This window comes from Podarcis cretensis, assembly GCF_951804945.1.
Source record: "Podarcis cretensis genome assembly, chromosome: 11".
Classification (NCBI taxonomy): domain Eukaryota; kingdom Metazoa; phylum Chordata; class Lepidosauria; order Squamata; family Lacertidae; genus Podarcis; species Podarcis cretensis.
Genome location: NC_137180.1, coordinates 50,040,585 through 50,056,030, shown reverse-complemented (window position 1 = coordinate 50,056,030; position 15,446 = coordinate 50,040,585). Strand labels below are relative to the sequence as shown.

Here is a 15,446-nt window from a genome sequence, read left to right as displayed (position 1 = left end):
AGATAGGGATAAAAATGTAATAAAATAAATAGCCTTGCAACGAAATCTATAAATTGACTAGGTTTTAAGGCAGTATCCTGGCCTTAAGAGTTTATGCACCCTGGGGTGCTACGGCACACTTTCCCATTGTGACAGTTGCTGGGAAGTAGTATTGTCACTAACATCTTCAAAATAAAAAGTTAAAAAGGAGCTTGAGAAGGGAATCTAGCAAGTACTATCAGCGCCATCTGATATGATCTCTCCCCAAAAGAAGGCTGTGTGCTTCCATTGTTATTTGTTGAAGTACGTCAATTATGGGTACACAAAAAGTCTTCTGCAGCCCAGCCGAACAAATTGGTACATTTTCATCACCCTTTTCCATTCCATGAAGGCATTCATGAGATAAGGAAATCTCTAGCACAGCAGTTCAAACTTTCCCCCACGCAGTCCTTGAAAATTGCCCAGGGTCATGGCTGACTACTCAATGATTTTTCTGTCTGTTATAGCAACTGAAATGCACTGTAGCAGCTCGTACATGCTGTTGGTTTTTAATTATATTTATATTCCTTTTATTTCCTATGTTGTATTTCATTGCATTACAATTTGCATGCCATAGAAATAACATTGGAAGTGTCCTTCACATGGACCACCTCAATGGAGCTTGCAGGCCATTAGTGGTCTGTGGAATCCCTGCTCTAGCAAAGGAACCCTAAAAAGAATGGCAATTTTTCTTCTACAGCTTATTGCATGGTAAAATCTCTGGAAAGAAGCACAATTTGCTACTTTCCCGCAGCAACTGAGATTTGCTTAAAATTCTCGTATCTTTGTGGATATATAATTCTTAAGTTATGAAGCTGCTAATTTTGTATTGGCTTTGTGCCTTCAAGTACACTGGGGAGAAGGGATCCAACAGAATGTGGCTACAAAACAAAGGCACTGGGTGGGAAAATCCTAGCAAATGCTGACTACAGGCAGGCCCTGTGCCCAAGCCGACAGAGAGCTTCCTGTTCTTAAAATAAGGTCTGCCTTCTGAAGAGCTACCTTTAAAAAGTTTGCAAGCCTTCAAGTATCCCTCCCCCTCCCTGCAAATCTTTAAGAGGAAAAGCCACTTCAGATATGAAACACAACAAGAACAGGAAGCAGAAGCACAGCTGGCTTGTGCTTCCTGTTCCCTTTTCCATCTCTATTGCATTTGAGCTTTGTTTCCCCGTGCATGTGACATGGGAGTAGGCTGTGCAACTCCTTAGGACATAAGCGGAAAACTGCCCTCAAATGGGGCAAGGGAGCAGGAATCAAGACCAAACATCTTCCAAAGTCCTATCAGTCCAATAAACCCAAGTACATGTGCCTGCTAATTGTACTTGTTGCTGTTGCCTATCTATCTATCTATACCGTATTTTTTTGCTCTATAAGACGCACCAGACCATAAGACGCACCTAGTTTTTGGAGGAGGAAAACAAGAAAAAAATATTCTGAATCTCAGAAGCCAGAACAGAAAGGGATTGCTGCGCAGCGAAAGCAGCAATCCCTCTTCCTGTTCTGGCTTCTGGGATAGCTGCGCAGCCTGCATTCGCTCCATAAGACGCACACACATTTCCCCTTACTTTTTAGGAGGGAAAAAGTATTATAGAGCAAAAAATACGGTGTGTGTGTGTGTGTGTGTGTGTGTATGTATGTATGTATGTATATATACATAAACACTCACCTTTCCCCTGTGACAGGACTCAAGGCCACTTACATATGAAAAAGGGAACCACCAAAAGCATAGGTTGTTATTTAGGTTTAGTTTCCTGCCATGTGACGTAGACGCAGAATAAATATACAATAAATATATATATATATTCCAAACTAAGCTAATCCACCTCAGCTTTTACAAAATCAGCTCTTCATTTAATTCATCTTAATATAACAGGAGTCTAGTGTGTTAGGTCTTGTAACACTGAGTACTTAAAGTGACCTTTATTTCCAAATCCACATTTCGATATGAGTTGGGGGGTGCCTGATTGCCCTAAATTCCTGGATTTAGTAAATGTTAGAATTTAATGAATCTTTGGAGTTAAATGAAGTTAGACCCAGCTCCCTGTGTTCATGAAATCCCCATAGCAGAGAACAAAGACAGTGAGATGACATAAGCAAAGCAGAGAATTGTATGACAGTCGGCAAATGGGAAGAGCCCTGCCCTGAGCCAGTTACAGACAGAGTAGAGTTTAGAATTTCAGTGGTGGTGCTGTGACTTAGAGAGAAAAAGTGGCTGTCTGTTGAATGCAGCAAGCTACAAAGTCAAAGCCATGGCTGGCCAGTTGAAAAGTCCTGCTGGTTAGGAGCAAACACCTCAACAGAAAACCCTCTCAACACACCCCTTTTCATCAGAAAGGGAGGGTACTAGCAGCCCCATAGCTGAGCAGGGGCTGCAGGAGCTTTTCCTCCCCCGATGTAAAGAGGTGGGGGACATGCTTCCAGTGCTCCCCCCTGCCCTCCTTCAAATGGTAGATCCAGATTGCTGCAAAGCTGCTGGGATGCTCCCCACTCACTTCTGCACCTTCCAAGTTAGGAGGCTTTGGTCTCATTTTTGCTCATGGTCCTGCTGGTGTAGCTAGTAGGACAATGGCACAAGACACAAATATTCTGGAGCAAGCTAAAAAACACACTTATTTGTCCAATCATTTGGGACTTAAAAGGATTTGAAGCAGATGTCTGCTAAGCTGATTACTGTGGCTGTGTTGAAAAGTTCTTTTCAATTGTTGTGGCTTTTAAACATCATTTCATAGTACTGTGTGCATTAGCTGCTCTGTGCTCCTGTTCAAAGGAAGGGCAGAGTACAAAAATAAAATAATAAATCATGGTTACCTGGCAGCAGGGCCACATGTGACTGTATAGAGCGTAACTGTTGAGGCCTATAGATCGGGGGACCTGGCCTGCCAGCATAGATCAAATTGTGCTCCAACATCTGGAAGGCTACAGGCTCCCCATCCCTGCTGTACATGGCAGTGAGTTACATGCATTCAAAGGTATGACTACGTAGAAGAGAAGTTTTGTATGGATCTGCACTTCTGCTGTTGATTATCAGGAATCCTGAAACCAATGGTAAGGTTACTGCATCCATTAGTACCGCAAAACACTAGAGCCAGGGATTCCCCAACTTGTGTCTCTAGCTGTTTCTGAACTACAACTCCCATCATCCCTAGTTATCAGGACCAGTGAGTGAGGGTGATGGGAAAAAACTGTCCAAAAACTGCTGGAGACCCAAGTTGGGGAAACCCTGGCCTAGACAATGCAAACAGCTTAATCGTTGAGATTGACAAAGACACTTTTCAAGTTAAAATAGTAAAAGTACACTTTATTAAACAAATACATTTGTCCAAATAGTCCATTAAAGTAAACAGGAAGTTTTTTTTTCCTTTAGTACTGTTAATGCTAAGCTTGTATTCAGTGTAAAACTGGGAGGTATAAAACAGAATACCAGAAAATTCAGTATAGTGAATTAAATATGTTTCCATCCACAGTGGTGTGTTCTGATCATATCAATACCATACTTGTTCCTATTAGAGTGGAGCAGTTCCATAAGCCATTATAAAAATCCTTCCATATCCATGAGTTTCCTATATACACAATACTTGACAGCTTAAATATAAATACATTTCCACGACCAATATATTACAACTGTTTAGCTGTCAAAGGAAATGCTTTTTTTAAAAAAAAAAAACCTTTCCATCGTTAGTGTTTTTCACCCAAAGTGAACTCAAAATCATAATCAAGTAGCTATAAAATGTACAGCCTGTACTAATTGGAGAGAAACTCCTGTATAAATGCTAAATAAATTTGAAGAAACAAAAGTGTGCAATGCTAGCTTTCGGAAGGCTCATATACGAATAGAATTATTGTGTTTTAAGAATACTGAAAGCTCAAGGAGCTTACAGTAGCAAAATGCATAAGGCAACATAGATTCTGAGGTTTCCATTTGGCATTCATCTATACCAGGGTAGCTCTACGTAGCTCTCCAGATGTTGTCTACAACTCCCATCATCCACAGCTTAGGCTGATGAGATTTGGAGTTCAATGACATCTGGAGAGCCACAGGCTAGCTACCCTGATTTACACCAATTCATTATCCACTCTTTTGGAAGTCTAATCTTAGCTCCCAATACAACATAAAAAACAAGCAGGTATAGCACACTGGGATATACTCCAAGGCAATGCTTTAAAATTGTACCTAGAATCTCATTGGGCTAGTACAATAACCACTTGTGCACTGTCATATCCATGAAGCTCCAGCCCTCCAAGGAGGAAGGGTTACTAAGAGCCAATTCTATCTTGTGGGCTACTTCTGGATTTATGTACATTAAGACTTTACCCTCTTGACTTTTCAAAGCCTCTATTTCAGAGCTGAATTATCTGCTTGGTATAGGCAGACAAAACTTAAGCAGTTTTCATATGGCTTTTGTAACTGAGGTACTGTTGTAACAACATCCAGCAATTCAACTCCAATGCATAAACTTTACATTCATAGCTAGCTTTAATGTCACGTTTATATAAAATAGCAATACTGGATGACAAATCCAGTTTCAAAGCTGAATATAGCTCTTTAGTTGCCTTTCCTAAAGTAAGGACTTGAGATTCAGTGCAAGCTACTGGCGCTAGTGAGGAAGATCAACATGATCACCCTATGCAATCTGGAAGAAAAAGTCTGGCTTATTGCCATCTTTTAAGTTCTACCCCATCTTGTACTTGGTAGTGTGTGTTCCAGACGTCACACACCAAGGCGGCAGGATAATAACATGATGGAAACAAAAGAAGACTGGCACAAGAGATTGTTATCTTAAGTTACTGAAAACTAAGACACTTATTAAGATACAGCAATGAACTATTATTCTGCAGATCATGGATGATAAGAACAAGTAGGATGAATGAGAGAAACACCTAGTATTTCTCTAGTTGGGAGTTTTAAAAAGGCAGGTATGACCCTGTCAAGTTCATTAAAAACAAAAAAACAAAACATGGCACCTGATTCTTCTTAGAAACGCCGGGGGGTGTCTTTCAAACAGCACATGTTTTTCTATGCATTGTAAGATGTGCCTGGAAGACACTGTTACCTGACTAGGACATTTTTTAATTCTGGTGGATATTTCTGAGACCACCACCCCTTTATGTTCCAACAAGAAGTTTATTATGATTTTGAGAGTGCCCCAACACCGTAACTCTTTCCATGATTGAGCAACTAATTTGTATTTTACTTTATTTTTCAACTGGGCCCTTTGCCCAGTATCTCCCATGCTTATGGAAAGAACTAATTAAAATGCTTGATCAAAACTCATGTAGAAAATATTGCGGGTGCTCAAGTGAGGAAATCTTCATATGCTAAAAGCTTCATCGGGCAGAAGGGAAAGCCACTGCCAGGAAACCAATTTTATGTTTGGAGAGAAGTGTGCCAGTACTTTCATTTCTGTTTGTGAGCATAAGCCTCACATCAAACATCCCCTAAATCAACATACTCATCATCTCTCCTAGCCAAGTCCTCACCTTCCAAATCTTTCCAGGTGCTCGTAGGTAAAACTGGCTTGAGGGAATGTCTTTGAAGCCCAGCAAATGGAAATAAAGCAGACAGGCGAGCAGGATTTCTCTGGAAGGGAGACTCTGCTGCAGCACCCTCCTCTGAGAGACTCTGGCTGCGTTGTTCATCCATTTGCTTCTGCAAACCTTGCACATCCTCCATCACATCCCAGACTTTCGTTGCAGTGGCAACTGTCCCACCACTAGGCAGCTGAGCTTCAGGGATCCATCGCAAGTATCTCTGCGCCCACACTTTGATTTCTGGTCCTTCTAAGCGTGGCAGCAGGATTCCATGGAGATCAGCAGGTTTGGAGTGCCAACTCTCATAAAATTCTCTGGAGGTATTCTGCAGTTCGTCGGCAGATGTTATCAGCCTGCTGATCCTTTTGCCAAGGAGGTTTTTTATTAACTGGTCTGTTTCTTCCTTAAAAAACCCTCTTTTGGGGGACGGTTTTGTTTGTGTCAATGGTAAGGAAAGCTGCCGTTGATGCTTTTTGTAAAAAAAAAAAAAAAAGGATGAACATAGGCAATAGTTTAGTTTAAGACAGATTTAAGTTGCATTTTAACAGCTATCATAGCCTACAACTTACCAGTGTTTTGGTAAAAAAATAGCTAAGCAGCTATAACACAACACATTACTCAGTCAAATAAGAAAGTTGCTGAGAATATCAACCATCTCTTCTCAACTGAGATAGTGTTTTGAGAGAGGAGTGAAATTAGAATTAAATTTAGTTAACTAACAAAAACATTTAATGGGTCAGTAAGTCAAGACACTGCCTCTCAGAAAACAGGATAATTGGCCACATCTTTGAAAGTTTTTACAAGTTATTGAAAAACTGCCTAAATCTGCTCAGCAAAACAGTTGCAGATTTCAGATGCATACCAGTCAGGCAACTCACTAAACCCCCTGTTGCAGTTCAAAAAAGGATTACATCCTTTCCCATCAAATTGTGAAAGAATTCACCTAGCATGCTTAAGACTGCAAATCCTTTAGTGGTTCTCAAATGAAAAATTATTTGAGGGCACATACAAAATATACTGATGTATACTTTTTAATTAAATAACTATTTGCATTTAAAGTTTTTTGTTACGAGTTAATTTCAAAGTTAATCCCAAAGACCAGAAAATGACTATGTGATGCAGCGGTAGACGCTGTGGGTTAAACCACTGAGCCTCTTGGGCTTGCCATCAGAAGGTCGGCGGTTCGAATCCCAGCGACGGGGTGAGCTCCCGTTGTTCGGTCCCTGCTCCTGCCAACCTAACAGTTCGAAAGCACAAAGTGCAAGTAGATAAATAGGTACTGCTCCAGAGGGAAGGTAAACGACGTTTCCGTGTGCTGCTCTGGTTTGCCAGAAGCGGCTTAGTCATGCTGGCCACATGACCGGAAGCTGTATGTCGGCACCCTTGGCCAATAAAGCAAGATGAGTGCCGCAACCCCAGAGTCATCCGCGACTGGACCCAATGGTCACAGGTCCCTTTACCTAATCATATGTTAACACTATTTTACTTAGCTTTATATGGTTAACTCATAGCAATCAATTAAGGCAGCAAATCATGGCAATGACTGACGTATCTGATGCTGAAAATAATGAAGCAAGGTAAGCTGTAAACCTTGCTTTTGATATTGGCACTGAGAAAACTATCTGCAGAAATCCACAGGTTCTACCTTAACTGAACAGTGGGTGACACAAGTCATCAGCCACTGTTTATTTACGTAAGGCAGAAAAATGACATAGAGTTTTGAGGATAAGAGTTGGACACCTTACCTTGAATCGTGTAGGTTTTTTCTGAATCTTATCTTGTTTTGGCTTCTCAGCATAAAGAGGATTATTCAGCAAGGCTTGTGCCTCAGGTCCAAACTGCACAGACCAGTCCCAAACGTGAAGATAACTAAGTTTGGTGCCTTCTGTATTAAGGCTTCCTCCATACTATCAAAGAAAAACAGACAAGAATTAGAATCTCGAATATATTTCTAATAAGCATCAGTTCATACTAGCTCTTTACTGCAAGTAACATCTTTACTTCAGCAATTTCAGCTCCCTCAACCACCTCTCCGGTCTGTGTAGACTTAGCAGGATTTGAACACATTTCTCAACATGGCATTGTATAACTTCACTGTACCAAGCATATCTGTACACCTATTCTAGCCGCACAGAAAATCCACTTGATCCAGGACATGGCCTGAAGGTCTATGACATAGTCATGGGTTATCTAAAGTTAAACAAGCTCTGGTCAGTCTGGATGGGAGACTACCTGGGAATCCCATGCTACCTCAAATAGTATGAGGAGGGAAAGGGTGGATACGTAGATAAATAATTTCTTCAGCCATTGATTTTTAAAGACTTAAGTGGTAATATTGCACTCAAGTATAACCTTCCTCCAAAGAAGGATCCAGTTAGATCACAATTCTTTTGAAACTGTGGCAGAGGAACAACTTTCAAGGTATCTTGTTCACATCCATCCTTGAGAAGTGACACTCTCAGGATTCCTATAGCTCATGAAAGCACTGAAGGAGAGAATTGGGGGGGCTCCCCCCCTCTGAATAGGATAGAAGGTAGTTTGCTTCAATCATACTGACATCTGTGCAATACAAGACAGATACTACACCGTGTCTGTACAGATTCCAAAATTTTAGTTCTCTTTTTTATATGAAGAGTAACCTTCATGGCTGCAAAGAGTTGAAAGTATGTGAGCAATGTCTGGCGAGGTATCAGAAGCCAGATAAGGGGTGAAAAGGTTTCCAGCAGAAAGAGGCAGTGATTCAGCACACTGCACAACTTTATATACCGTTGTTAGAATGGGTTATACACAGAAACAAAACAAAAACACTAGCATTTGTACATTATAAAAACAAGGCTTTTATTGGCACTTGATTGTACTGCTGTCATAAATCCAAAGAGAATTCAGCTGCACTAAGACAACCCATCTGTAATTCCCCACAGCCCCCAGTGTTCATACCCTGGTAGTGTCTCTTTGATGCGGAGAATTGAAGAAGAAGGTGCTAAATATTGGTATGTACAGACTATCCGACAAGACAGTTAGGTAAGTCTCTGTAAATTCAAAGGCTAGTGAATACTGTTGAACCAACTGCCATACACAATCCAAGAACAACAAGAAAAGTGGTGCCTAAAAGGGAAAAAAACAGACATTATGCAATAGATTACGTGTGGTATTTGATGCATTGAGTTCACCAAGACTGAACCTACCCAAGGGGGTATTCCATGTGATACCCTTCCCTCATTGACCTTTGTCAACTTAAGTATGGCTGGTGGGGATGAGAAAGAGTTATTTTTTAAATTGTGGGTCTTGGCCTGGCCTAGTCTCATACCCATTTCTGAAGGGTTTCTAAAGGCCATGTTACATAGGCAGGCTCCTTATTTAGGGCTCTTAAGGTAGAGAGTTCCACCATACTGTACTATCATTTTGCTAAAGTCCAAATTAAGTTACTTCAAAAACATACTACGCTGTTACTGTTGAATAGCTGAATGCAGTATTTCCATTATGATTCTCAGCCTTCCCCCTTTAATACCATCCTAGAGGATATGGTTTTGCTCAAAGACTTCAAGAATTTCATTTTGTCATACCTCCTCTCTATCAGTTTGCCACAGATGGTTACACCGATCCAGAAAAGCATGTCCTCCCATGATCCATTCTTTTTGAATAAGACTCTGAAATCCCAGCTTAGTTCTGCAGTGTGCATCCATCATAACTTGAACCAGGCAGGAGATTACACAACACAAGTCAGAAGCATTCTCTTCTGAAGAGTAAAAAGAAATGGAAGCATTTGAGACACGACAAATCCTTTTATAAACACTTGAAGGAACTATATAAATTGCAAAAATTAACAGTTCCTACTTAAAACTTGGTACCTACAATAAAGGATTGGCCAAATCAGGATTCTTGACAAATGGGGTTTACTGAACCCCCCCAACTCTGCACCTTTCTATTAAGAGACCTTTTACCTCAAACTGACCAAGAATAGCATAGCATAGCATAGTGTGACTAGATGTAGTAGTAGTGACCAAAATACAGGCGCCACACACGCATATGTGAAAATCATGTAAGTGGGGAGCACCCTTTATGTTTCCTGTTTGCTGATCTCTTCTCCAATCCATATAAAAATAGTGTACCCAAAATATCCACAACTGGAACTGAAACTTTGGGGGCGGCTGGAGGCTGGAAGACATGCAGAAAAGTGGTGCTGCACTACCCCACACATCAGCTGTTAGGTAAGGAGGCTGAGCAGTGTAAAACAAAGCCCTGTTGGTCCTCCAGTCTCTTTTCCACCTTCACTAAAGTCCAATTATGGCTCTGAGAAGGGTCTCCTCATGAGCCAAATGTATTCTCCAGCTCTCTCCTTCCATTTCCCAGTATGAATTAAATTATTTATTCCCCATCACTGCCCATATACATGGCTGCACACAAGTTGATCGTGCATAAGTGGAAGGATGCCTGTATTGCTTTCTCAGAAACATAGTACTTCAGCTATTTTTACTTCATAGTCCTTTGGGTGAAATTTCATATTCACTAGTAGAACAAATTTCAGATGTTTCCCTTTCATTCTTGATTATGTCAACTAGGGGTATAGATTCCCGAAGCAGTGCACAGAAACTATTTCACAGTGATCAAGGCAAACCCCAGCACCACAGATCACAGTAAGATTTCATAACACAAAGCTGAAGAACCTTGTACAATGTTCTAAATGCTGCATGTGGAAAGAACACAACTGTGTGCAGGATGCAGGATTAAAGAAGCAAGTTTGGAAAGATTGCATAATGTTTTCACCAAAGAGAAAGCTACTTAAAAGTAGCCAGTTTTGAGCTTGCTTAGTGTAGGGGTGGGTGAATCAGTCCATTTCTGGCCTGTGTCAGTTTTCCATGTGTTCATTCATAAGTCTGTTCTAGCCTGTTTGTGCAATAATCCAATGTTTAAGTGTGCCAAATATGTATTTAAATACATATTTTATCTCAATGCATGCATTTCTAAACACCTTTTATCCCAAAGTGGGCATTTTACTGCAATCCTTAAGCCAATAAATCTAGCAAAATTCAGAGAAGAGTGATAATTATGTCAATGCACTTAATTGTTGGGGAGTTGGTTTGCTTAAAAATGCAGACAGGATGAATGTTCCCAGCCCTAGCTGAATGGCAGTTACCAATTAGCCACAGTGCTAAATGCCAGCCTCCCTAATCTACCCATCTGTAGGCTAACCAACAGTACTCTTACTCACAGGTGGAGAAAAATGGGACAGCAGAAAACAGGGTCTTCACTGAAAGAAGGAAAATAAGGAAATGAGACAGAAGGAAGATGCAGGTGTCCAGCCAAAATAAAATCTCAAAGTAATATGCTAAAGTGATTTCCAACCAAGCCAACATTTCAGGATGTAAGGAGGTTACTTAGTAAAAAGCCACAGTAAAGACCCCATAGGCATGCATACATCTACAGTGGTACCTCGGGTTAAGAACTTAATTCGTTCTGGAAGTCTGTTCTTAACCTGAAAATGTTCTTAACCTGAAGCACCACTTTAGCTAATGGGGCCTCCTGCTGCCGCTGTGCCACAATTTCTGTTCTCACCCTGAAGCAAAGTTCTTAACCCGAGGTACTATTTCTGGGTTAGCGGAGTCTGTAACCTGAGGTACCACTGTATCCAAGATTTACAGACCCAACTTCCACAAGGGTGCTTATTCTGCTTCCCCTAAAACTAGTTACACCAATGATTTTCAACCAGTGTGCCATGGCACCCTAGGGTGTCTTGAATGATGGTCAGGGGTGCCGCGGGCAACACCGGCCTCTGTCCCTCCTTGTGTGGCTGGCTGTTGCAGCAGCCCTGGCTACAAGCTTCCCAAGCAAATGGTGCCTCTGGGAGGCAGCTCTCTTTGGGGCAGGGAGGGCAGCTCAGAGACCAGGGGCAGCAGCAGAGGCTGCCCAGAGGACTCCCATGGAGAGGGAAGAGGAGAGAAGGATGAGAAAACACTCCACAAGGGAGGGTGTTTGAAAAAGGGTGAGAGACTGCCAGCCCTGCAAGCAAGGAATGACATAACTGGGCTCCTGAGCCCCACAGGGGTGCCAGATAAAACGTGTAGTTGGTCAAGGAAGCCATGGACTCAAAAAGGTTGAAAACCTCCGAGTTACACTATCAGGAAATGAAGCATCAACCCAATGAAAGAGTCCAGTGACCACTTACAGAGAGGGCTTATCCCATTTCTTCAGGGCATGACATATATACCTCAAATTCTTGGTACAAAAATCTTCCAGGGAAGAAGAGATAAAATATGAGGAAACTAAGGCACATAATGTTTCCCCATAAACCATAATTTCACTCAATATGGTTTATAGAGCTAGAGCAAACTTGGATCCCTAAGTTGTACCACTTTGCTTATCCCAGGGACTGCAGGTGGGCTTTTCAGTAGAAAGGACTGGCCAGTAACAGTGGGGCAGCCCTGCTCACCTGCCTCCCAAATACTGAGCGTGACTGCTGGTTCCTGAAACAGGGGGGGGGGGGGGGCTCAGCACAGTTGAGGAGCCAATCCAATACTCCTACCACCACACTGTGCTGAGCTCCTTCACCTTGCAGCTCTCCCTCTCAGGAACTGGCAGCAACACTATGTTCAGGAGGCAGTGGAGCAATGTTGCTTTGCTTGCACAGCTCTCGCCACCTGCCACGAGGCTGAAAACTGCAGACTGTAGAACAATGGGATCCTGATCTCACCAACTATGCTACATGGAAAGCCACCTTTGAAACTGAAAAGTAAAAAATCCTACAGGGAATCCTACAATTCAAGGAATGCTTAATTCTGTTTTATATGCTACACTTTAATGTAAATGAGCTGGTGAGAAATAGTAAGATCTACAGCTCAATCCTACGCATGTTTAGCCAAAACATAAACCTTACTGAGTTGAATGGTAACTCCAACGCAGATGATTATAGGATTGCACTAAGGCATTTAGTGAATCAAAGCTTGCTCTTTGAAATCTTAGCTGCTTAATAAATGAGACCCATTCCAGCAAGACTCTAGGAAACTAAAATTTAAAAATTCCTTCCAGTAGCACCTTAGAGACCAACTGAGTTTGTTATTGGTATGAGCTTTTGTGTGCATGCACACTTCTTCAGATACATGCATGAACTATTTGTTTTGACTACGGCAGACCAACACGGCTACCTACCTGTATCTAGGAAAAGAGTTGGCGAAGACCATGAATGGTAAATACGTGCTAGTGGAAAACACTTCTCCATGTGTGACCTTAGGCACACAAATTTTCAGACTTTTCTATCTAGTGCAGCCCCTCCCACACCCCTTAAAAATGCACCTTTGGGAGTTATGGAACAAAAGAGTTGTGAGAATCAACCACCTTGCCTCACAAAAGCAAAAGCACTTTTCAATAGCCCAAAGCCATCTCTGAAAACAACCAATGGCCTCTTGGTCACTTACCAGAGTTTATATCACGCCATGGAAGCATGCATTTCCTCCCTACCATTAATTCTTCTGTCTAAACTAGACTTGAGATATACTGCCACAGACATTATGCACAGTCAATATTAATAGTAGTTAGGGTTGTGGTTTGAATTATGTGTCACAAGACCTATGAATTAGCAGTTCCACCTGGCTGCAGCAAAGGGGGGAAAAGGCAACAGGCCATCTACAATCCTTTGGAGTAATTGCCAAAGCCCTTCCTTACACAGAACCAACTCCTTCAGTAGCCATCTCACCTGGCCAGACATTTAATGCAACTAAGAAATACTGCCAGAGTTTGTTCTCTTTTTTTATCCCATCTCTTTTGCATAAAGTATATTACATTATAAGCCAGCAGGCAGGGACTGTTTTCTTAACCTTGTACAATGGTACCTCGGGTTAAGTACTTAATTCGTTCTGGAGGTCCGTTCTTAACCTGAAACTGTTCTTAACCTGAAGCGCCACTTTAGCTAATGGGGCCTCCTGCTGCTGCCGTGCCGCCAGAGCCCGATTTCTGTTCTCATACTGAAGCAAAGTTCTTAACCTGAAGCACTATTTCTGGGTTAGCAGAGTGTGTAACTGGAAGCGTATGTAACCCAATGTACCACTGTACAATATCCAGAAATCCTAGGAGTTTAGCAAATAATCCAACTGTCAAAATGACTGAACCAACTTCTAGAAAAGATTACCAAACATATAAGCAAACTTGTAATGCACTGTGTTGTAAAAGCTTTATACAAAGTGTATCATCCCAAGTGTGAAATGCACTCTTCTCCCACAAGGATCTGCAAAATCAGCACCTGGACTGTGGAAATTAAGCATTTTGCATGCCCATTTGACAGCCCATGCTGTGTACTTCAAAGTAAAACATCAACTGCAATACCCATAGAATAAGCTCTGCAAGCACCAAAACAATTAGTTGTAAACAACTATTTTGGGAAGTGAGCATACTCTGGGCTCCCTCTGAGACGATTTTGACCTGTTCTCTTTTGGTGGGGAGGAAGTCACCATGAGATCTTAAAACTGCTCATGGCAAATTAATGCCCAAGCACCTACAGCACAGCTTCACGAGAAGACCTGCAAATAAATCTGGGTGCCATCCAAAGCTAAGGTCTTTATTTTATTAATTTCAGCAAGAAACCATCTACCACTGAAGTCAGTGGTCCTTCAATTCACTGCTTTGGCTTGATTGTGCTCCAAGCATACTGCAGAGTAAGGCTCAAAACCCCTCGCTTACCATCTTCTGAATACATTTAACATATGAAGTGTACTCAGCTGTAGACCTTAAATATTCAACTCTTCCTCTTTGAATAATCCCCTTGCCTGCCAAGGCTATGTGTCAGGTGTCAACTAGAGAAGGGATTGCAACAGCAGCATAGCTACTGTCCAACCCTACAACTTTTAATAATTCCAGGGCAACTCTAAATATAGAATGCAGTTCATGAAACTCAACTCCTTTCTTCACATATGTTTGAGAACTACTCTACAATTCAGCTACTTAGAGCAGAGCAGTTATGTGGAAGGCACACTGGAAAGAAGGATGTATACAACTTACCTATAAGGAGAACATTTGTATTCTCTGCTTCTAGCAAATCGATAATCTCTACTGCTTTTCTCAGACATCTCCTAGAACATGAATACAATGCTTTAGCACATCTGACAAGCATCTCCCACTTCTGTACCCATTTTGGCTGATTCCAGACACAATAAACAGGCCCTATAGTTGATTTTTCTCACCACAATGGAACAGAATTAAACATTTTTAAAAAGAGGAAAAAAGGGCATTTTTCTATTTTACTAACCTTCTAAAATGGGCCACAGACTTACATACCAGACTGGTATATCAGTACCCCTTATTTCCTACACTAAACCAATAATCTTATGTCTCCTGTTGAATTGGCCTGACTTAATCCTCCTTTATAGCTTGATGAAACAATCTGTTCACAACAAATGCTATTTTTAACATTGATATAGTTTGTATTTTAGCCAAACACTCCTGTATTATTTAGGTTTTGGCAATATATGTGTAAATATAAATATAAAATATAAATATATGCGCTTTCCAAAGATAACAATTCTTTATATTTGATGTAGTTTTATTAGATGTTACTAACATTATTTTGCTTGATAATAGTAAACACTTTACTAACATTATTAAAGAAGATGCAGTGCATTTGGTGCATATGAGTTATCAAACCTTTTCATTAAGTTGGCTATTTTGTGGAATGTAGTCTTGTTTTTCTTTGATAACAGAGGAAAAAAATTTAACCTGTCTCCTTCAAAGGAAACATTGGGTATAAATCCTTCCTTCGAGCACCCCTCACTCTTTCATTTGGGAAGCTCACATCACTTTGCTGCCCAATTCTAGCCTTGCTGATTCAGGCAATAATGATTTAGTTTCTCAGCTCTGCATCAATAATCAATATTTTAGATTTGTAATGCTAGTATTTTACAAGGTTTTTATGCTTT

General features: G+C 41.1%; 1 protein-coding gene across 1 annotated transcript in view; it reads right to left on the bottom strand.

Moving 5' to 3' along the window:
• Nucleotides 1-3,295: 3,295 nt before the first annotated feature.
• MTMR12 (myotubularin related protein 12) overlaps nt 3,296-15,446 on the bottom strand; it is a 37,978-nt gene continuing 25,827 nt past the window's right edge. Inside the window, 5 exon segments of the mRNA XM_079994805.1 lie at nt 3,296-6,016; nt 7,293-7,454; nt 8,485-8,652; nt 9,111-9,283; nt 14,533-14,603. Of these exon segments, the coding sequence (XP_079850931.1) occupies nt 5,444-6,016; nt 7,293-7,454; nt 8,485-8,652; nt 9,111-9,283; nt 14,533-14,603 (1,147 nt within the window). The 3' untranslated portion in view covers nt 3,296-5,443.